Source organism: Tinamus guttatus, unplaced genomic scaffold (genome assembly GCF_059628265.1).
Source record: "Tinamus guttatus ecotype Peru unplaced genomic scaffold, ASM5962826v1 Tinamus_guttatus_pri_ptg000080l, whole genome shotgun sequence".
Taxonomy (NCBI): Eukaryota; Metazoa; Chordata; class Aves; order Tinamiformes; family Tinamidae; genus Tinamus; species Tinamus guttatus.
Genome location: NW_028288614.1, coordinates 400,586 through 425,149, shown reverse-complemented (window position 1 = coordinate 425,149; position 24,564 = coordinate 400,586). Strand labels below are relative to the sequence as shown.

Genomic DNA, 24,564 nt, shown 5'->3' with positions numbered 1-24,564 from the left:
CGCTAAATCTGGGAGCAGGACTGGAAAGGTGACGGGAGCAGCACAGGGACCTGCTGCGGAGACTGTGGCGTGGAGAGCAGGGGCGGCAGCAGCAAAACGCGGCGCCGAAAGCCCATGACCCCGGCAAACAGGGTGGGGGAAAAGGGGCAAGGGGAGGTAGGGAGGAAAAGTCTACTGTAAAAGCACAGCACAGAACGGAGGCAACCTGCAGTATGCAGGAGGTAGGTATCTGCAGAGAGCTGGAAAGAGCAGGGTTGAAATAGAGAGGGAAAGAAAAAGGAAAAAGGAATGAAATGCAATTGGCCTTTCCTGCGCTTCCCTGGTGTCACTACCACGGCTTCCCACTCCTCGGGTTCACTCGCCTCTCTGCCAAAGAATATCAAATCTAATCCACTTAAGAGGAAAATACAGGGACTTCCAGATTCCAAATGGCTCGTGCTAAACAGTGCAACCAACGTTCAGGGCACCGGCAGTACAGGCGACATCAAGCAGCACCTAAACGTGATGGAGGGGCAGAGCCTGGAGGCATCTCAGGGGGTTTAGGCTGAGAATTGGGGTCACATCCAGCCAAGAGTCCATTGGGCACAGCCGGAGATCCAGGCACGGTTATCCAGCTTCGCACGAAGCCTCGCAAGGACCGAGTTTAAACCCGCAGTAAAAACCTGTTTCTGCTGCCGATGACAACGTGATTACGACTCCCTTTATCTGGAAGTGAATCAGTGACCTACGGGTGAATGGGTCTGTCTCCATTATCGAGCCCTCAAACCATAACACTCTGGAATGTAATATAACTTGTACCTTTATAGCAAACACTCTACTACTTGATGCAACTTCTTTCGTTCCCAACTGCAAACAATAGCCAGAGGCCATACCACCCAGATTCAAAGCTGTAATTTTGGAACGCTATCCTTTATATTGTGAACAGGTCTGATACATATCTGGAAATATAAGGTTATAGCATAATTTCCCCAGCTGTTCAAAAGGCTGACTTTCAATCTGCTACTGCTTACGTTCTTTTTTTTTTTTTTTTAAATTGTTATTGCAACTCTCCCAACATGAACAGAGTTGCTCTTAGTTTACCCTGATAGAAGCCAAACAAGCCCTTTAGAATCAAAGGCAGAAATAGCATGAGTGTAAGGGTGTAGAGCACTGGTATGGTTTGCTTCTTTGTAACCGATCCCATTTTTCTCTAGATTTAAAAAAAAACAACACTATCAAAACAGATTTACCTGTGTAAAACAATCTTTTTCTCAGGGCTCCATCCAAATATTATACGGATGAGCATTGCCAAGAGATTGTGCTGGTGGCATGTGCTCACCTCCTTCAGCATTTCTAAGGTGGGCTGCAGACCTCCTTCCACAGCCCAGTAAATCCACACTTGTTTGTTTTTACGGGGGCTTGTAAAGTGCAGTCCTGTTTACCCAAAGGCCAAATAACCCTTTCCTATCTCGCTGACGGTCGGCTCTGCCCCACTCCTGCTTCACCATCCACCAAACACCTTTTGCTCTCTTTGCTCTTCTGCTTTCGGCTGCGTTTGGCTCCTTCCTCAGCCTCTGTATCTCCATTGTGTAAACGCATTTTTTTGGGAGGCTGATCAGGGCAGGTTTCCACTCACCCCTCGCTCCTATTCTAAAAAAACTTTCCCAAACAAGTCTAGAAACTTTTAAAACCGCAAAACCGCAGATTTTTGCCTTCCTCATTACTATGTAATCGCAGTGCTGCTATTTCATCCTCCTCCTCTCTCTTTCTATGCTACCTCCTTCTCACGTGTTAAGGTTGACTTCGGTTCTAACCTGCAAACCCCAGATGCATATTCATTTATATACATATAGCTCTTTGCTGGACGGGGGGCATGAACAGCTCTTCTGGGTATGTAGCCCATCTCCATATCTGTACTTGCACATAATTGGCAGTGTCAATGGGCAACACAGTAACATGCAAGTGCAAGTAAATAATTTATTTATTCCTCTCCCCAGCAGGATTAAAGATTTATGCTAATTTTTCCGCCGTCAGAGCAAGAACATGGTTTGCATCCGTGACTTCCCACTCTCGTGATTGCTTATATTAAACTGGTGCAGCCCAGCTCCTCTGCTCCATCGTGGCTGCAGAATTGCCAAGGAAGAAGAAAAGAGCCCTTCTTCCATGCTACCAGAAAAAGAAAACAAACAAACGAAAAAAGAACAAATCCCCAAAACATGGAAACAAGCAGCAAATGGACTTTTTTTTCCATACGACTGGATCAGTCTGTGGTGCTTGTCAATACAAAAGCAAAAGGGAGCCTTTTCAACCATCTACATCTGAAGGCACGCAGGGCAAACTGCTTTTAAATCTACTAGGCAGATTCCTCCCTGGCATAACCTGGTGCTCAAGTTTTCTCAGAGATATGCATTTAGAACAGAAATGTGGTAATGCTAATATGCCAATATATATGCTAACGTATTAGGTTGAAGAATACTGCTCTAGTGTGTTTCATATTTAGAATAAGAACAATTAAAATTCCATGTGGTTTCACTTATTTTGATGCAAAAGCCTCATTAAAAACCCTAGACTTGGGAACTTGCCAACAGCAGCCTGGTTTCACGTTCGCGCTTAAAACACCATTTTACCTGTTGCACCTTTGCAGCTGCGCCGGTTACAGCAGAATGCCTACCCTGGCCATTTCTCTTTTTCAGTTTACAGATGCCAGCTAATGCCAGTTAATGTTCATTTCCCAATTAATAAATGGTGCTTGTGGTTTACAGAAAATAAGGCAACAAATTTCTGCCAGGTTTACAGCACTTGGGCCAATCACTTCCAATTATTAGAGACCATAATGTACTGTGACGAGGTTAACTCCTTGTGGGTACAGCAAGCTGACATACACTTCAAGGGGTTCTGGGATAATTTTATAACTTAGAATATTGCAGCTTGCTGGAATTTGGTTATTTTATATTTCAGAGTCATTACCAAAAGAAAAGGTCCCTTGAACTTACCGTGTATGTCTGACAGGGAACAAGATATGCAGAGTGCATCAAGTCAGTGCATAACTCCTAGATGAACTACTAGATGCAAGAAAGGAGAGTGGAGAATTCACTGAGGAAACTGTCTCAAAGAAATTCAGCTAGACACAGCTAACATATCACCAGTAGTTAATTTATTTAACGGTATTTTATCCAAATTCTAAATGATTCAATTGTGTTTTGGACAACCTTAGCATTAAGACTTTCATGAGAGTAGATGCTAGATGCTGTGTTCCTTGTTCAGTAGTTCAGGTTGGGCTGAGATGTAGCACAAATTGATCTATTAAAGCTTTTTTTTTTTTCCTTTTTTCTTTTTTTCCCTAACATCTATGCCTATGAGTTATGCGTGCAGCTTGGATTACTTACAGCAGATACTATCGCCTAGTATGAAGTATGCCACACACTTCACATTATGAGACGATTTTCAGTTTCCTACAGCACTGCCAAACTTTAAACATTCTGGCTGAAATTGTCCATGCTGGGCGTCTGTCTCAGGCTAAATTGTGATTTATGGATTTATTTGTTTTGAAAATTTCAGCTGAAACTCTTCTGCTGGGAAAAATATATTGTTTTACTAATCTTAAATTCTGAGAAGTCTTTCTTTGAAAAGCTGTAGCAGTTCCATGCTTTGAAGTAAGGACTTGAACTTTAGAATAGGAGTGGCTTTTGTATGAGAGATGTTGCCATGAAAACCCAGCCAAATATGAACAAATTATAAGCATTCTGCCTAAAAATGGGCAGAAGAGTCTGTGCCCCTACAAAGACACTTGCCCAGAGCCTGGAATGGAAGCCAGGATTTCCGAGTCTTGGCATTTTCTGAAATGCCAGCAAATATTGTGAAATATAAGGACAACCCCATCTCTTCTACCGACAATCTAGACTGAGAATCGAGCCAGTGCTGTAACACGTTGCTCCATTAGCTGGGAGACTGGGAGTCTGTGTAAAAGGGTTTAAAGGATGATAGCCCATGGGGATGCTGTTATGATCACTACAAAGAGGGATTTGGAAAGGTGGGGGGTTTTTAAATGATAATCAAATATACATTAACAAAGTATTATTGAGTATCATGTCAAGGAAAGAAAGTTAGGAAATGTCAGCATTAAAGTCCCTCTTCCACATGTATTTCAGTACAGCACTTAGCTGCAGGAAAACGCGCTTGTTCTTTCACATGGTCCCTCTTGCCCACAACTGGATCACGTCTAGGGATGCATAGGGAGTTGTGTAATCAAGATACTGTTGTCTGAATATTCCCAACCTACATTACAGAAGAACTCGGGAGAGGTGAAGCGAACAAGACCAGGGAGATCTGGCTGTTTTTCTAGGCAAACTGGACTTTAGACTGTGCTTTACAGATGCTCCCACTTTGCGACTCCCTTGAAATCTCTTTAGAGGACGTTTTCCACCAGTGGTCACTGACAGCACCTTCCTCCTTCTCTGGTGCCACCAAAGGCACTGGCCTTGATGTGCCTGGGTGATGAATTTTCACAGCCACAGCAGAAGTCAACAGGAACTCAACTCTGAACTTAAGGCTAAATGCTCAGCAAAAAAGATCACGCTGTAGGTGATGCAAAAAGGTGTCCTGAATTGCACTGCGCCCCAGATCTTCTGTCTCAGGACTCTGGTGAAACTGAGCTCTTTCACTCTTGGCAATATTGCCCTCTCTAAGAAACTGCAAAGAAATCCTACGGCACAACTGTTAGGCCAAAGTCTATAAAGAAATTAAGAATTCCTTCTTCAGAGAAGAATTTAATACTCTGCAATAAGTAAGGCCTGGGGAAATGCAAAGAACAAGAAGAAAACCAAATACTGAGGAGCTGCTTATTAAGTTAGCACTGTCCATCCTGTGCACTGAATGAGACAGGAATCCCGTGGGAAAAGTATCATGTGATCCTGTAATTAAAACCTGTAATATAATGCATAAGCAGAATGCGGCTGATTTAAAGTTGCACAGGCAACGTAAGTACAGAAGTTTCCCAATTTCTGTGCACTTAGTTTTGTAACTCTAAGAATCCTTTGCAATGTATTGGGGTGGAAGGTAGTAATTATTTGGTAGCGGCAACTTGGTTTTCCCCGAGTATCCCTCGGCATCGGCAGCAGGGCTGTATTTTGCTCTTCGTTTCACATGGTACCACAGGAGCAACAGCCGACTCGGGCAGTGTTTTCGCTCCCCGTTTGGCTTTTGGGATCATGGTGCTTCACTAGGATGCTCATGACCTTCTCTTCTATGCAACAGGGTGTATTAAAATGCCCTTTTCCTCCCTTTAACTTGCTGCATTCATTCAGCAAGTTAAAAGAAAAAAAAAAGAAAAAAAGAAAAAGGAAAGGAAAAAAAGAGTTGTTTGACTCCATTTTCCTTAGCTTTTTTCACCCCCTCTCTGCGCAGTGGCAAACTGGTCCCCCGGCGAACAACGGCGGCAGCAGAGGTGTGAACTTGTCCCCCCTCCTCCTTCCTTCGCCTCGACAAGGTGTTAACTTCAAGGTCTAGCTGGGACCATTTAAGCAGCCCCGTTATGGAGCGCCGCAGCCTCGCAAAACGCCGCAGCGGAACGAGGGGCCGCCTTAGCCCCCGCCGAGCCGCCGCGCGCCGCTTCCCTGCCTGTTTGCCCGGCCTGGCACGGAGGTGACGGCACGTTGGCACCTCCAATAATCCCGGTTAATTGACCGATAGATGTTTTCATGGGATTTACGGCGCAGCGCCTAGGCCCTTTGCTGGGAGAAACACCCCATAAATGATGTAATGAGCATCGACTGTTAAAGCTCCACTCGTGCAACAAAGGAGAGTGTTTCTCAGGCAGGGCTGTCTCGTGATTTAGCAGCAAAACTGGGATTTTTGCACTACTGTAGTCTGGGCTCCCTCACTACTGGCTCTGCTGCCTCAGTAGGGCTGTTCTGCTGGGGAAAGTGCATGGGAAGACAGAGATTTTCTTTAGGCACCTAACTCTTGCCAAGTGATCCTGCACATCCAAACACAGGTCATTGCTGTCTGCACCCAAGAGGCTGCTGATTTTATCAGCAGCAGCATGAATAAGGAGAAATTCCCACCCGACGTGGGGAAAACAAACAGCAAGACCCCTCTGAGGTGGACAGTTGGGTGCAGAAATGAAGCCATGGCAAGCACTGATGGCCACTGTCTCCTTTATGGAAGTTGCCTCCAGCAAAGCTTTGCTTCTAGGGAAATCATCAACCTTTCCCAACAGGAGCCACAGGAAGGGGACATATCGTGTGCAGGGGGGTTGGACTAGATGACCTCTAGAGGTCCCTTCCAATCTTAAGCATTCTATGATTCTATGATTCTATGATATTGCCACCCCACAGAAGCGCATTGGCTTGTGCTTGGGACCTGCAACTTGGGGATGCCCCTTCACCTATGCACTGGGCCTCCTCCGATGTCTTGGTGGCTGCTATTGCATCTCGGCAGCGCTTGTCTGCAGTTGGTGATTCAGGCTGAAAGGCACCGGATTTATTTCAAAAGCCCCTGTTTGTTTAAAGTCTTGGGCAATCTGTGTGCTACACAGGAAGCGAAGAGAAGAAAAAGCAAATGATGCTTCCTGGAAATAAAGTCTAGCAATTCTGTAACGCCGCCTTGTAGAAATGCACCCGCGTCTCTCCCTGCTCAAATTTCCACAGGTTTTCCTGCCTGAATTTCGCTTGCTGATGTTTTTCACAAACCCCAGGTGACAGGCCTCGGAGGGAACATTTGAGGCTTTTCTTGGAGAGCAACCTAAGCGGAGTTGTATACACCAAGGGGGCAAAACCACAGGGCTGAAATCTGCAACAAACACACAGTACCAGGGAGCCGCAGTGCAGGAACCCTATATGAGTCCAATGAATGGTAAGATAATATACATTGGGGCGAGCAGTCTACTTTATTACCTTTTTTTTTTTTTCAGAAAAATGTGCCTTAACTATCCAGTATAAATATTTGTTTCCAATGTTGTCATGAATTGTACTTTTCCACTGCAACTCAGAAATACCATCCGATCCTCGAGCAGGCGCAAAGAAACGATGTCTTGCGGGAAAAGGGGGGAGAAAGAAAAAGCCCTTGGTGTTTCCTTGTGCCTTCGCCCTTGCCACCCTTCCTGCCCCTTCCCTGGCCAAAATGACTTTGGTGACTCCTGCATGTTGTCTCCTGAGGAAGGGAAGCAGCGGATCGCTTGCTCGTTCTTGATTAGGAGCTTTGAAAGAAGCTGGGAAGGATGATAATTCTTTGAAACTGGATCTACTGTAGAATGGGAGCCAGCACGCAGGACACCGTGTCTTTCAGCGCAGGCCACACACAGTGCCACTGCAGTCATCTGACTTCTCTGTCACATCCTGAAGCCATTTCCAGCTCGTGTGCGAGTTTGTACTCCCATTTAGAAAGAGGATGGGATATATTGGGAACACACATATGGAAACACTTTCAGGGAATCAGTTTCCATGAAATCCATAATGAGCCAAGTGGCTTCAGATGTGGCAGTGTGCCTCAGATTAGCAAAAAAAAAAAAAAAGAAAAGAAAAAAAGAAAAAAAAGAATTAAAAAGGAATTAAAAAAGAAAAAATAAGAGAGAAAAAGAAAAGGAAGACAAATCTATGCTTTCAGCCCATATTTCAATTTCCAGGAGGGGGGAAAGAAAAAAAAATTAAAAACTATCACTGACTGACGGCTCCCCAAATGAGGAACCATGAGCAGAAGCAGAGAGGGCTTTTTCCTCGCTGCCGCCCAGCCCAGTGACTTCCAGGCTGTTGAGGAAGGGACACCGAAGGGAGCAGGGGCAGCCTGGGCTGTGGCTGGACCAGAGGGAGCAGGCGGCGCTCGGGGACATGCGGCGGCCTCTCTGTGGGGAGACGGGAGCCGCACCGTGTGTCGCGAGCACCGGCTGCGCGTCCATGGGCTGCGTCCTCCCATCGCTGCCTCTCGTGGCGAGCGCCGTGCGCCACACGCCGTCCCTCGCCTTTCAACGGCAGCGTTTGCGGCAGGGGGGACCACCCAACGCGAGAGGAGACGTCCCTCAACCCGTCCGAAAGCCACGATTAAAACCAAGAAACCCCACGGAGCGCAGGGCCTTGGCCCACTCCGCGGCCGGGAGCGGGGACGTGACGAAGGCCCCGCTCGCCTCAGCGGCCGCCCCGAACAGGGCTGGAGGTGGGATCCTCCAGCCGCCTTCCCGCTCGAGCCCGGCCTGCGAGCTAACTCAAAACTCCTGCGCCGGGGAGAAGGTCTCTTTGCGAGTTTGCCTTGGCTTGCCTTTCAAAGCACACTCTGTATATTTTAGAATATGGAGAATTCGCCTTTGATTCCAACCCCGCTCGCAACAATAGACAAGCGAAGATTTCTCCGCCGAGCGATTTAAACAAAAACAAACAGTTTTGGTTGCCCGGGCCTTGTTCTCAAAATGCGCTTTTTTCTTTTCCTTTCTTTTTTTTCTTTTTTTTTTTCGGAAAAAAAGCAAAACCCTGCAAATCATGATGCTTCTGGCAAAAGCTAAACACGCGCAAATTCAGACACTATGACTTTTTTCCCCCTCTGACGTGAATGAAACAACATCATCCCTGGAGGAAGAAAAACCCCATTCTCAGCCTCTTTCCCATTCCCTATAAGAAAGACTAAATCCCTCAATCTAAAGGATTCTTCTCCAAAATAATCATTTTCTCCTTGAGTCACACTTTTACCCTCAGTCTCTGTGCACTTCCAACACCATTACGTTATTTTTTTCACTCTTCCTGGGCACAAAAGCAGCTGCCTATTTGCAGAGTAGAAGACCAAGAGTGTGGCCACGCTGACACGGGTCAGGGAGCTCAACACTCGGAGAGCTTCTGGATCCCAGAGAGGTGCCTGGGACAAGGCTAGAAAGGAATTGTTGCCTTGTATGAAGAATTTAGCAGCAGGAAAACACACTATTGAACGGAAAGCAAGTAGCAGAGTGGGAAAAACTCACCTGGGAATGGTGAGAGTTTTTCCCTTGTACAGCACCAGGGCAGGCAAGGACACACCAACTACCGAGTTGTAGCACCAGGCTGGATAATATTTTCAAAGACACCAGTGCAACTCAGACCACTCGTAAAGAGAATTTAGGGAACCTAAGGGTGTGTTTAGATGCCACAGAGAAGCACAAGATGTCCCCGAGCTCAACCACTTCAATGGGGCAGAATCTGTGTGCGCTGAGGCTAGAGGCACTTTTCAGACCTGCCTCCCCTTTTACGTGCAGAGCGGTGTCGGTTTCACAAAATACGGCCTTTTCAATATTAACCATCAATATTCCATTCAGCAAAACCAGTGTAAATCCCCCCTGTGGATTTACGCATCCCTCTGTGGATTTGGTTCAAACCCAAACTGGGTTTCTTGCTAAGTTAAGGCAAACTGCTGCGAGCTAAATTTCAGCCCGTTATAAACAGCATTGCCATTCATAAAACGAATGGCAGCTTACACCAGCCGAGCTTTGAATGCTTCCAAATAGATGCTCCTTCTCCATAGTGTAAGCTCAGAATATGTTTTTTATCCTACCAGGATGAGAAAGACTCTGTTATTACAGACTTTGGTCTGTTATAGCTCACATCATAAACATGTTTTAGGTTGTTGGCTATATGATACCTTATGCTACTGCTGTACGCTACCTTATATTGTACCAGCAACTCAAATCACTATTGATGGTCCAAAATCAAGTCAGCACATGTCAGATAAACCACAGAAACATGGTTTTAGCCCACAGACATGGTTTTAGCCCACAGTAAGTGAGAGATGCTACCATTTTGTGGAAGAGGATTAAGTCTTGCTCCCTCATGCCTGCTACAGGCTGTAAAAATGCAAACCACTACCCAAGCCCAACTAATGCACGGCATATTGTCAGTCAGGATGACTTGACTGTCCTCTCAGTTGGCTTAATTTCCAAACAGCGCTCAGGTAACTTCTGACCAGTGGGTAAAAAACAAATACTGTAGAGACACTCTACAAGATAACTGCGTATTGGCAAATAAGTGGTTTTTTTGTTTGTTTGTTTTTTGAGATTTAGAAAACCCACCTACCTACTAAAGCTATTAAAGAGAGATATGTTGTTTTCAGTATTTTCTGATTTGTTTTGCAACTCTGGACATATCATTTGATTTTCCCAGCGAAGTTTGCTTGATGTGGATGTATTAATGCTTCATACTATTCAAATGACAGTAGCACCATTTGGGAAACAGTTTGAAAACCTCCATTTGAAGATGCTGTAAGATTAAAGCAAAACCCACCAAACATATTTTTGATACACTCATCAGCAAATGAAGACGCACATGTAGAAGCTGGCCAGGCCGAGAAACCAGGCCTTGTGCTCAAACTCCACAGCAGCTGGAACAGTTTCTTACACAGGCAAAAAGCTTTTCTTAAAAACAGCGCCAAACCAGCCTGGCCCACCTACGTTGCCCAGGCCAATCTAGGAACTGATTGGGTTTGGATTCTCCTTAAACCCAGCTTCCTATCTAATTTTGGAATCTAATATGATGGCTCCTAACTACTCTTTGGTGGTACTTAGATCCTCCCCTGTGCTCCTTTTCACCCATAAAAAAAGTCATGGGTTGGCTTCTTGCATGAATCAAAATGAAAACAAAAACAAGGAAAAATCCCTTTAAAGACAGATATTTGAGAGAGGAAGAGGGAAGAAAGGGGAAAGAGAAGTCCCTTTTTTCACCCTGCCAGGATTCTTCTGTGGCTCCTCCAGACCTGCCAGTATCCACATCACAGTTCCCTAGGACTTCCTCCATGGGAGACGCTCTTCCAATGAGGCATTTCAAGCTCAGGCTTTTGGGTCAGCCGACCTCCTGGTGTTTTGGAGGCACTTGCTTCCTTTCCTATTTGGTAAGCCTTTGAGAAGGGCTCATTTTCAGCCTTAGGTCCCTAGTCCAAATACCAACTTTTGCAATTTGTGCCCTAGATGCCATTTAAATGTTTATGTTTTTTCTCACAGAGATTTCCACTCTATACCGTCCCTGATAAACTCTTTATAGCTCCATGCCCATTCATCAGTCAGAAACTGCTCTGCAGCAAACACTCTCATTTTATAGCCAGTAGCCTAGTTCAGAAGCCCAGGGGTATTTTAAATTATTCATAAATCTCCCATCACTTCTCAAGCATTTTTCTTGTATTTTTCTGCAATGCTAGTTATGATATCCTTGGCTTTTAAGCTCATTAAAAAAAAAAAAAAGAGAAAAATATTTCAATTACACCAAAATTACCTATTTCAACCTTAACAGAATTTTCTGGCTCGGATTTGTTCATCTTTGGGACATGGTTTTATTTTTGTTTTGAGTGGCAGCAATACACGTAGCTGGTTGGCCACACGTAACAGGAATAATTTACAGATATTTCATCCTGCTTCTGTGCAGAGAGGCACAGATCATATTATCTCCTGAGGTCTCTGTCTATCCCATAAGGCTATAATTCTATAAACCTAGATCGAGATTTAAACCTGCAGCTTTGAAAATCCCTAAGCTTGGGGGTATATATTCTCTGGCTTTGTAGTCTACAGGAACTAACCAAGTACTTCTGGCTATTCTGAGAGGGTGGATCCTCTCCTGGATAGACCCTTGGTCTAACCTGGTGGGTCTGATCTCAGGTCCCTCTCTTACCCTTTCTGATAAAGATGCTGACCCCAAGGCTAGCTGGCTCCTGATGCCAGCCCCTTCCTACAAGTTGAAATGAGCAGCTTTGTGCTTTCTTCCATGCTGCCCCTCAAGCCTGGGCAGAGATGAGTATCTGTAGAACATCTCACTACCCTCCTTCCAGCTCAGATTCCCTCCTCATTGATGCTTACTAAAACCTGCCCACTGTGACTGCTGTCACGTTGACCAGTGGTCTCTGGCCCTCTTTGCCTTTCCTCAATTTCATTCGATCAAACTTGAGTTGTACTTAGAGTCCAAACTCACAGGGGACAGGGATGATCTTCCTGAGTTGTTTTTTTTCTCCTCATTCTATAACTGCTTAGTGCCAAACGGGATACATGGCTCACAGTTCCAGGTGCCACCACAATGCCAATAACGTCACTGGCTGCTCTGTCAGGCATAGTCCTCAGTGATTCCAGGGATTCCAATAGCTACTCACAGATACAACCATTGCTTTGATCAGTGAATTGCATTGTCTATAGTAGATAAATTGAGATATTCCAGCAGCTGTTCAAAACCTCCCACCTGTTGAGGAGATTTGCAATGCAAACTCAACACACAGAGCTGTAAGTGTGCCCAATTCTTGGAAATCCTCCCCTCTCAATCCCATGTTTGGCTTTCAATACAAGAAGGAATACATGATATAAAGCAAGATGTGTTTTTACAAACAAAATTCACCCCCAAAATATGTAGCTTATATACTTGATCCTGTACAGTTTTCCCCTTGGGCTGCTTCAGTGCTGAGTCAATTATGTTTTCAGAACAAGCTCAGCCTCATGATGTAAACTAAAAGAAGATGGACGTACCTTTAGCTGCAAGGTTCATAATATTCTACCAACCCAAGAGCAGCAGTTAGCATACTAAATAAAGCATTTGTTTGGAAGAAGAGTTCATGAAACAGCACTGATTGATAACTACAGACAGCAAAAGCCCAGCTAACCATTAGTAGTAATTGATGGAAATCATGCATGTGGCATCACCAACAACTTTGAGCTCACATATGGACTCTTTCCATCTCAGCTACCTGAAAGAGGCAGTATAGGTACCACTACTAATGCAGAAGAACTACTGACCTTTTCCTCTTGCTGAGGAAACATGCAATCAACAGGCAAAAAAATCAACATGAGATGCTCTACCATCACTGCTTCCAGAAATGACCTGTCTTAACTACTCCAGGCTTTTTTCTCTGGTGCTCCCCTTTTCTCAGCACTGTTGCTCCTCTTTCTCACAGGAGCCAAACATGATACCAGCTTTCTCTGGCTATCTACAGTTGGCATTTCTATATTGTTTGGCAAAATAAGATATTATGGAAAACATTAACGGCCACAGTAAAAAAGGTCAAACTCCCCCTTCTCTCCTACATACATGGATTACCCCAACCTTGTGACAGCTTTAATTCCCTGCCCTGTAGCACTTTCAGGCACGACTGCTCTTTGGCCTCGTGTGTCTCGGCATCTGCAGCTGGCAGCAGGATCTGCCTTTTCTGCAGAGGTGGGAGCTCTAATCTTTGGCCCCAACACTTGATGCTCTAATTGCTGTTTGGGTGGTTAGAGAGACCTTGGAGAAAAACAGCCAGGAGGCGAGGAGGTGACGTGGCCTGCACAGGGCTGATGAAGCTGCATACCAGCTCCTCTATTCCTCTGCAAGACGCCTTCAAGTGTCACAAAAAAAGTTGTCTTATGATCTTTTACCAAGGCCAACTTCATGCACTGGTAGCACTGCCTATTCTGAGCTTCAAGGGTTTATCTTCAGCTCAGTTTCACCTCTTCTTGTAAATCTGCCTGAGGAACAATTAGGGATGTGGTGATGGGATCTGATCCACAAAGGGGCCACAGGCTGAGTTCTGAGCTGCGAATTGCTTTTTAGATTCAGTGGAGCAAACACTGGCTAAACCTGGAGGACAAAAGTTCCACTGACTACAGCTGTGTTTCTTAAAGGGAATGCTAAAATAGTGCACGAAATTATAGTAGGATGCATACCCTGCTGTCCATGAACACTCTTCCTGTAGCTTCTTCTAAGGTATGGGTGAGCTCTAACAGCAAGGCATTAAGTCCATTTCACTTGTAAAAATGGGAGAGACTTTGTAACTGGGCTAATACAAAAGCAGGGAAATTCCCAAAGGAATTGCAGAAGCCCACAAAGCCAGGGCCAGTGAAAAATGCTTATTCAAAACATTTTTTTTCAGATGGCTCGGAAAAGTAGCTTCAAACTGTCTCTGCAACAACAAATAACTCCTCCTTGGCTGATACTGCAGGACAGATTTGCCTGATAAGGTGAAGGTTTGTCACAAAATTTCCTCTCTTCGATATATCGGAGTTGACTTGAGCAAACAGAACCAACCAAAATATTTTTGTGCAATCCCACTCCAGCCTCCTTGCAAGTTAAACTCCTCTCTTCAATTCTGCATCCCATAACATCCACTTCCAGAAGCTTCTGCCATTTCCCAAAGAACCACCACAAAAACCTTCTTTCCTATACACCTCTTGGTGTATTTCAGTCACTGCCACAGCAAAACTCGAGAAGCTGCTCGAGGTGCAGAACTCCAGAAACCACTCCTGCAACCCAGCAGACAAAGACAGAGCTCGTTCAGGTAAGTGGAAACTAAAGCTAGACAAATTCAGTCGAGTAGTAAGACCCACATTTCCAAAGGGAGCTTAATTAACAACTGTTACCAAAGGCTGCAGTGGATTTTGCCTCCCTGTAAATTCTTAAACCAGACCGAGGGACTTTTTAAAAATTTTTCTCAAAGGTTATCCTCAAGTTCAAATGAGAGCTAATTTGGGGAATCTTACAGCTGGCTTATGGAGGAGATCAAAGCAGATGACCACGTGGGTTTCACTGTTTTAATAACCTATGGATCTGTGCAAAGCTCCTTATATTAAATTAGCCCCGGCAGCGCCTCCTCGATGGCTCGTGGGTGCGGGGATCAGGACACAGCGTGGGGAGCCAGGGCTTTTTGGGTGGCTCCATGGCCCATGGGACAGCCCTAGCAGTGGGTGCTCCCTGGGACGCCTGCGCTTAAGGATCCCATCCCATCCCAAGCTTGAGGAGGGCAGGTATCTCCTGCTTTGATCCCTTCCTGGGCTCTTCTTGAGTCAGTCTGAAAGCAATATTAAAAGATTTCCAGATTAGCGTCCCCAAATACCCTCCCTTTATGCATATGAAATATTTCCTTCTCTCTTATTAGCATCCTTTATGACCCACGTGAAGGTGTGCGCCTTCAATTTATCTCATTCCATCTTCCTCATCTTCCCTGCCTACATGCTCTTCTTTTGCACAGTCAGAAAGAGTTTGAACCACTATGGCAGTCTTCCCTTTATATCACTAGCACTGGCCATGTCCTTTTTAATCTTGCAACCAAACAGCTGACACGACCCCAGTTTCCTTCTGCTGCTAAAATATCCACTAATTGCAGAGGAGATCTGGACACCTGTAAAATGGGGTCAATCATTACTTGCTAAGTCACTTCAGGAAAGTCCTGCGAAGCTCTGTTAGGCTCTAGGGCTGCATTCTTGGTCCACAGCTGGCCAAGTTTTACATGACCAGAAGTGGGAGAAAATTACACCAAAAGTCAAGACAGCGACAGCCATTCAACTTTTGCAACTAACCGAATAAAATTCAGGGTGACAAAGACTCAAAGGCACAGATCGTTAAAGCAGAACAAGTGATTCTAATGCTCACTGTCTCTGATGGCTGGCACGGGACAGGTCAGAGCTGCACGTGCAGCGTTTGCTTCTCTCCTTACACCTGCACAAGCCCCTGCATCGGTCACCACCACTGGCTCCGACCTGAGATGTCCTCTCAGCTGCATGCACAGTAACCCTCTTGTCTCGCCCACTTCGCTGGAAACTGCTGCCACTGAGGACCTTACTGGAGCAGGACACATATTTGTAAGTGACTCAGAGGGAGAAAAGAGCTCTATAAAACACCAATGGCCTTTTTGCTCCTAGCTGCACTTGGTAGACATGGTCTGCAGATACGCAGAACAAGAAGAGCCACTTTGGGCAGCCCTGGTAGTTCTACAAAACATAGTGCTAAGTGACAAAGGAGAAAGAGATACCACACGGGTGCACAAAGCGGTCCCTCAAATTAGCCATATTTCTAGGTAGAAAAACACCGGAGATCCAACCAGGAGAATGCAGAAATCTTGTACAAGGGCGAAACAAAGAGCTTGGTCCTGCAGCCTTCCAGCTAGGACATTACTGACCGTGCTGGGAGTGCACATATAGGTAGTGACTCAGAACATGGCCCTTTGAAAGCCTGGAATCGAGGGCCCTGTTGCCCCATTAACAATTAGCATTTTGTTTACAAAACCCAGCCGAGTCAGTAAGAATAATCATCACAAAACATGCTCAGACTGTGATTCCGGTTTAAGTTAATATAATTTTAATGAGTTCTTCAGAAAAGGCCTGGCACTTATGGAAAATTTCCTTAATTAATATCAGACCCTAAATTAGTAATAAAAAAAGCTCTGAATATCATTTGGTCCCAAGCTGGAACTAAAGTATGTTTTGGCATCATTACTAACTGTTAGCAGCAAGTTCTGGAAACAGATGCAAATCTTGATATGTGTCCTAAATATAAAACACATTGCAAAAAAAAGCTCAGATAAAAATATATCTATACATCCACATATATTTGAGTGTGCTATTTCCTGCCTGTATCAGCAAAAAATTTACTCCATTTAAAAGCATTCCACTTGTTTCTTCCTTTCTGTATGTTTTACATCCCTTATTTTAGGAATAAAACTCTTTACCTTCTTTTCTTCCTGTTTATTTCCCTTCCCAACAGCAGTTTTAATGAAGGGAAAAGGGCTTAAAGACACACATTATAATATTCAAACTTTGGAATATCAGGCCGCTTGTTTTACCGCCTAAATATAGGTATAGGTGCCTAATTTGAGGCCACCCACACTAGAAAAATTTGGCCTTCATCCTTGAGGTAGGGATCATACAACATATCTTCTGGACAATCGCTCCAATGAGAAATTTTACCATGGAGAGAAGTTGCTACTGAAATCCTACACGTCGGTGCCAAGGTGCTAAGATTCCTAGGTGGCACCATGTGGGCAGGAGACTAAAAATGGAAAAAATGCGGTAAGCAAGATCAATAGTACCACTGAAAAATAAAAAAGACAAGTTACAAGGTTAGGCACGGCAGAAAAATGGCAGAGCTGTTTCTGAAGAGCACGTTACAGGATCTCCCGAGCTTCCCAGAGGTCTTTACTTAGACTTAACTCAGTGTACCTTGCAGGGAGAGCAGCAAAAATTAGCTAGGAGAGATGGAGACAGAGACAACCTTGAGTCTCTCAGCTGCCTTTAAAAAACAAAACAAAAAAAAAACAGAAGACAGAGTGAAAATTGTTATAGTCACCAAGAAAAACATCGCAGTGTAGTGAATGTACCAGGAATGGAGTTGGCTTCTTGGGTTTGCCAAGAGCCTGAGACAATATTGCTGAAGCGTGAACTGCCCATTCACTTCAGGCACTGTGAACACAAATATCTCTGCTGGCAATGTCAAAGGTAGCAACTATTTCACTGCTTCCCAAAACATGCAAAAGGAGAAAAAAAATCACATTATGAAGACAGCACTGGAGTCTCCTCTTGTTCAAGGGTCTAGTCCTAACTTGTACTTAGCACCCACAGCATCGAATGAAGTTAGCAGAAATTTGGGGATGCAACAGTAGCTGCTTCAGAGGGCCACAGTTTCTGTTTTGTTTGGGATTGTCAAGTTTTTGAACTCCTTAGAGGAAGATGGGCAACTTTTCTTTCTTAAAGTTAGCATTTTTCAAAGAGCAACTTCAGAAGAAATGAAATCCACTATTATAAAAATCATATGTAAGTGACATACAACAAAAGCCATTAAAAAAAAAAGTTAATTCACTTTAAGTTTAGAAACCTACAAGGACAACCAGTACAGGAGTTTATGAAAGAAAACACATTTCTGTGAGCCACTTCCTCTTTAACAGTATGAACAGAAATGCAGAGTTTCAGCTGGAGCTGCTTCCTTTATATAGGCTTTCTTTATTTTAAGATTTGCTGGCTTGCAAGAATGAAATTAAATTGTTTCAGAGAAAGGTATGGCTGATGGCAGCACAGCCAGAATTCACATGCTGGAATTCCACTCCTCAGACCTCAGTGAACTGGGAGAACAGGAACATTTCTTATATTCAATATCCCATTAAGGCCCAGGATGGTCCAAAATGATCCACTGATATCTAGAGCAAGCGACGAATTACTGAGGAAGTTTGGCTACACTGACCCTAGCAAACAGCACAGGGTAAGGGCCTGTTCTAGGGCTCTAAATCCAGCTGCTATGGTCTGACTACCCTAATATTAAATCCTTTTAGTGTCCAAAACAAGGCGAGTGCCTCCCAGGACCCCCTGGCAATGTGTTCTGCACTGAGTCAACTTCCAAACCACAGCTAGTGGTTACCTTGCAACTAACTTACCTGATTGCACCGGCCCAATCATAAAAAGAGCAGGATTCGTTAAATTCCAAACTCTGGGGACCATAGTAACAAGTTAACAGTATAGATCTTTAACAGCCGAGGCCCTGCTGCTGTGTAATTTATTAGTAAAGACATTCCTTTATGGCCATTTGACTTCAGAGAGCTGGGTCTGCAAATTGCTTAGGGGTTGACTCCAGTGTGTCCCTCATCTCAGCCTGTCCTCATTCAAAAACACAATAAACAGACAGCAAAATTGATCATGAGCTGGGGGATACTCTAATGTGTGGGAAGGAAGAGTTCAGGTACAGTGGCTGGGGAAGACCAGCTTTCCTGATTTAAGCCATTCATGGCGATACACCACCAATACAAGTGTTTGTGAAGAATGTCAGGCTGGGACTGGAAAAGGTAGGCTTGGTGATTTGTGCTGCCATTTAGTTTAGCTTTTACTTTTCTTTCTTTTGTCATATAAGCATTTGTCAAAGATGGTTGCATAGGACAGGTTCTTTCATAGCCAGTACTCAGCGTATTAATGTCACCCGTCCAAGGCAAGTCCTCCAGTTGCTCAAGACTTTGATCCTGCAAGCTTGATCCTGATCGCAAAAAGCAAGAGGTTATTGCATTCAGGCACAAGCATAAGCAGGTCCAGGAACAACGTAGGGGAAGGAGAAGTCTTCTCATCTCCCTTCTCAAGAACATTCTCAACAATAAACTCAAGCTCAAAGTCAGAGAGCTCGAGGTAGAAACAGATCAGGTCACAGAGGCAGATGCAGGCTGGGTTAGTCCAGGATGTGGTGAGTGTGATGAGGTTGTCATAGGGATAAGCTGAGGAGACATCTCATTGAGAGTCACCCAACCCAATGCAGACTATTAGAACCGATATGTTTATATGTGAACTTCTCACCTAGACTTGCTTTGGAGTAAATGGGCAGAGAGAGGCACTTCCAGAGCACTTTTTGTGCTCTGGGTGTCCCTGCTTGAGCAGGGGGGTTGGTCTAGATGATCTCTAGAGATCCCTTCCAATTTCAGCCATTCTGTGATTCTAAGGTGCTGGTTGGAACTGGTACAACTCATCCCCAGACTGTCAAGCAAACTGTGTCCTGCAAGTGCTAGTTTATCTCCACAGACTCTCAAAAGAGCACAGGGTGCTCATCTCAGATGTGGATGTCTACACTGTGGACACCCACACTCAGAGGAGGCCATACCTGCTTTGGCTACAGTCTCACAGCCCTGTGGGGACTGCAGGAACAATCCAACCTGCAGCCCCTGCTCTGAACCTTGCATGAGCAGAGGACTTGTTGGATCAATCCCAAAGCTTTATGTAAAATGTCTATGATGTGTATTTACATGAATCATGTACATTAATTACATAATAGACACTCATGCTCCCCATCCCACATGCAGTTTGGTTATGCACAGGGCACAAAGACTGTGAGTGCATTCACTGTGAATCATGCAATAAGCCTACACCCCTGGGGCAAAACTCTCTCTAAAATGACCATGTTCATATATTCCCATGGCTTCCACTACAATATTATTTAATTAAGAATATTAATCTGCTAGGCCACCAACTTTCACTGCCTTTACTGGAAGGCTCAGCAGACAGGTATTTTAATAAACTACAGGGAATGAATTTAACAAATCCTGCTCTTTTTATGGCTGAGCTGCTGCAATCAGGTAAGTTAGTTGCATGGCCTCTTGAACCTTTATTTATCTGTTCCTGATATGAACATGAGATTTATGCACCAGAGAGATCATCGGTTCAAAAGTTGCATGAGTTTTGCCCACAGGTCTTTGTTTTGTCTTGTTTTTCAGATATTCTTATTGAGTACTGCCCAGATATGCACAAACTATCATCAATTACTTGTATGACACTGAAATACAGGGCTCGTCCCCATCCAGAGAATACAAGACCCGTCCTTGGAAGTCTAAGCTGTGGGCACTCGTTTGCACGTGCTTGAAGCATGCATGCAAATATTGCAGATGTGCAAAGAAATCAAGTATGTGTCTAGACACTAGTGCGACCAGTTCAGCTGCATTACCCCAGCCTGCCAAAATAAGTCCTCAGGGTTGCAGCACGCTGCCCTTTTCCCCTCACAAACGGGCTGGAGAATTGCTGGGGCACTAACTACTCCAGCACCTTCTTCCTGCAGCCAATGGACATGCTCCTGGCCACAGAACTACCACCACAAACTGCTCTTGAGGGCTCTTGCTAACAGTGTGACCAGGAACCACTACTTTGAAGGATACACTTCATTATTAGTTGACATGTCCCAAACTGCAAGCACTACTTAACCAGTGGTGAAGGCACAGCCTTGGAGGCCTGCAGAAAGGCTGGGTGACACAAGGTTGGGGCAGGTAGGAAGCTCTGGGCCTGGAGGTGTGACACGTGAGGCCTCAGGGTTACTCATTCCTCCTCCTGCATGATGTTAAGCAACAGGCAGCAAATATGGTATTCATTAAAATTACCTTGTATATTTTTAACAGCCTTGATAATCAGATTTCTGCCACTGTATTGAGAAGCAAAGTTTGTTTTTATTCAAGACCTTGTAAAACTTTAATTTCTCCCTTATGCTCTGGGGGTGTCTGAAGTTTTCTACTGCTCTTAGTAGTCATTTTTTTCCCCCTTGAAAATTCTGTTCTTTTCTAAAAGATTTATCAACTAAGTGAATGGAGGTCTGGTTTTGCCAATGTGAGGGATAAACTGGCTGCTGCAATGGGCAGCTTTAAACTTGCATTTCTTTCCAAACATTATACGCATGGGGAGCAGATCCTGCTCTTGCTCTCTCTGGTCCTGCAATGAAATTTTCCACTGGCTAGAAAACCTTGAGAAGATCCACGGAGCTTCCAGTGGGAGCCACAATGCAGCTTCTCACTGACTTTAGAGCCAGAGATGTCTCCAGCCTAGCAAGTCCATTGCTGTAACCCCGAACATCCACAAACTCTGCAGACAATCTCTGGCACTGGGGGAGATCACAGCTCGCTTTTCCAATCTGGAAGCTAACCTGAAGCCAGCCTCCTGTCCCGGGAAAAGCTGAGAACACTGTGGGGGCACTGGCTGACCCCCAAAGACGACGGACAAGGAAAGTAAGGCCAACCTACGGTAGAGCGCAAGCGAAAAGTTCAGTATACGGCCACCTAACGCATAGAGCTGGCTCTTCTAGTCACGCTGCCTGTGCCCACATGCGAGGCGCTCACGTCTGACTGCACCCAGACAAGCGAGGGCTGCAGGGCAAGCAAGCTGCCGTACAGCTGCCGCGTCCCAGTCGAGCCTTCCCCGCCGGTGTCGCTGGGGGCGAAACTGCAAAAATAACCGATTCGACAACGCAGCCCGCCAGGAGACTCCAGCTCAAAGGGAACCTGTTTCAGGCCAAACAAAAGTGTTTCCACCGAATCGAGCCCATCTCGTTCTGTTTGAACCGAGTCAGCACTGCACGGGGCGCCCACAGGAACCTGCTCCACTGCACTGCAACCCGTGGCCCGCACGGGAACGTTCGGCCTCTCCGAAAATCCAGCAAGCGCAGGGGCCGCAATGGGCTTTGCAGCTGCTTGCTTGCAAAACAAAGCTTCCCCGCTCCAAGATGAAAGAAATTAGGAGTCTACGCTAACCAAATCCTACACGCCTGTTGGCCGGGGTTCAGCTTGTCAGCGATGCAGCTCAGTGCAGTGATCAACATTTGCAGAGCTTGGTGGAAAGGGAAAACTAGACAGCGAGCAATTCACCTGGCTGGGAGTCAAACAGGTGCACGGCAGCAGGATCCCAGATTATAATAATATCTTGCAAACATGGAAAAAATAGATGTAATAAGACTGATTCTTTGGTTTTTATTAATGAATCATAAAGGCTTGCTTTACATTACACATGCTTCTTGGCATAGGTTGCTACTATTCCCACACTCGTGAGGCTGGAGTCTTAATAGCAAGACACCCTCCCCTAAGGTTCCTCCTTTTTGGCAAGATGCACAAGGTGACTGTGTGCCATGACAGGCTCTATCTAACTGTGGGGCAATCAGATTACATTGCACAGCTGGTTTTATCACTGGGACCATTAGAAATGAACTGCACAGTATGCAAATGTACATTTGCTTGATAAAAAAAAAGTCCCAGTTCCTAGCTGCTGTCTTGTCTATGTTTCTAAACATATTTCCTCACTCCAAAGCCCTATTTGTCCAATCTTTACCCTAAAATGACTCAGCTAGTTTCTGATAGGCATCTTAAATACACATGGACTAAGGAAACAGCCTTTCTTGAGCTACTGGGTTGAAATGCGATAGAAGGAATCTTAGTCTGAATTATTCAAGGCAACTATCTGTCAGGAAGTCCAATATCGCACACAACACACAAGCAAAACATTTTAAGAGAATCACCCCAAATCAAGGATCACAATTACTTCAAAACATGCAAGCGAACGTCCTCTTGTAAGGGAAAAAAATAAAAGAGAATTTGAGTATAGAACCAGGTTCACGACAGAGAAAAAAAAAATAAAAAAGGGAAATTTAACTGATCTGAAAGGGACCTAGAGACATTCAAAGAGATCAACACACGGCAGCTCTTCGGAAAGGAAGGGGCTCGGCCCCCCACCCGCAGGGCAGGACCCCGGGCTCCTCGCTCTCCTGCCCGCGGGGGCCAGGGCCGCCCCTGCTCCGCTCCACGAAACTGCTTGAGGCGAAACGTGGTCTTTACCTGAGAGGCGTCTGGGCACGTCGGTGATGGCAGGCAGGCCCGTGCCTCGCGTGGAGGACAGGGGAGTTGTGGAGTGAATGGACGGTGAAGTCATCTGGCTCAGGTAGGATGGGTAAGACTGGTCATAGGACCATGGAGGGGATGACTGTGCCTGCCTGGGGTCTAGGGAAACAAAAACAAAAACAGGAGAAAATTAAAACAAAAGGGTAGGAAATGTTTAGAGCGCCAATAGCCTAATTGAAAGCGGGGGGTTTGCTCCACGCACACAAACTAGCGCTACGAGGAACCATGACCTGCTCCGCACGGACCCGCGTTCCTCGTGCTGCAGCAGCATCCCAGGGCGGCACGAACAGAGCGGGTCCAAGCGCCCAGCAGCGAGTAGTGCTTACAAAGGGAGCACAGCCGCTCTGCAGAGCCCTGGGGTCCCTCGTCCAGGTCTAACGGAGCATTAGACGGCGCGGTCGGGGCTGGGGCGCTCGGCACAGAGCGGCGGGGATGCCGGATACGCTGCCGCCGCACGCAGGAGCGGACTAAAGAGGTGGGGAGGCTCTGAAGTTAGTACTTGGCACGTCTGTCAAGCTGTTATCCAGTTAAAACATTACACAGAAGTGTTTTCAGCGCTGAACAGGCTGTCCAAGGAGGAAAATGGCATTAATCTTAGTAGCATCTGGCCAAAAACGTCCCCTTTGGGTACTGGCCCGATTACCTACAGTCACCTTAATTAGAACAACATGAAACCAAATGAGCTGGCGCAACGATCAGGAGCTAAAGATGCCTTTTGACAGACCTTCTTATAATGGAGGAAATGATTTTAAGGATAAATACAGCTCATGCTGAAGCTCTGGTGGATTGATTTGAATGAGAAGTAGGAAGGGTTGGTTTTAGCCGCTGCTTTGGGGATTTGCAACCCATTTGCTCTCAGTTCATGCCTAATGATAAAACGACCCCTGATTTCCTCATAAATTTTCGTTTCTGATGAAAACAAAGCAGTCCTCAACCAAAAGTTTGGTCTGGGCCCTACATGAGAACAGAAAACTGCCCCTGAAGTGGCTGACAGAAACCATTGCGCTCTCCTCCCAGTTCTCCCTGATATTTTCAGTAAAGCACATCAGGTTTGCTCTGTTCGGGGAACCTGCTGTATTTGAGCAGCATCTTAAGGCCCTGCTTTGTAGACAGAAATGTGATAGCCACATGGCATAAGCAAAGGCATTTTTTTCAGGAAATTCATCTTTTTTTTTTCCTCTCTTTTTTAAACTCCTTTCTCTGCTCTTCCACACAGCAAAACCTTGTAGTTTCAGCTATTTCTTGTTTATTTTTTCTGTTCAGACATGATTTGTTTGAAGAGATGTCTGGAAAGCAGATACTTCCTCGTAGCGAAATAACCATATAGATAAAAGAAAAAAAAATCCAATTTAATTTTAAGAGGATTTTCCCTGAGTTTGCCATTTATATTAGAACTGAGTAATATAGATGGTTAACATAAACGCTCCTCAGAAATCCAAAGGACACTTGATCATTAAATGTAATGAACTTCTTTGTTTTAACAATTTCAAGGCTAGGGTTGTATAGGTTGGCGCAGGTTCAAATCTGACTGACTGCTCGTTGTTATATCTGATATCGACATATTTCTCTGCCTCATTCCACTACTATAATTCACCATTCAGTCAATGGTAAATGATCTTCAACTGGGAACGGAAAGCCTAGGCTTGCTGGGAAAACAATCTTAAAATTAATGATGTGTCAGGAACAGAATCTCAAATCCAAGCTCCTTCAAACTCCAAAAGGTTTTCAATCTCTGTTTCTAAATCCAAAGGAGAG

At 45.1% G+C, this 24,564-nt stretch overlaps 1 protein-coding gene across 3 annotated transcripts in view; it reads right to left on the bottom strand.

The window, feature by feature from the left end:
* RUNX2 (RUNX family transcription factor 2) overlaps positions 1-24,564 on the bottom strand; it is a 145,618-nt gene that overhangs the window by 69,118 nt on the left and 51,936 nt on the right. For all 3 annotated transcript variants that reach the window (XM_088520112.1, XM_088520113.1, XM_088520114.1), the window contains one exon: positions 22,747-22,908. In XM_088520112.1, the coding sequence (XP_088376238.1) occupies positions 22,747-22,908 (162 nt within the window). The remainder of the gene's footprint in view (positions 1-22,746; positions 22,909-24,564) is intronic.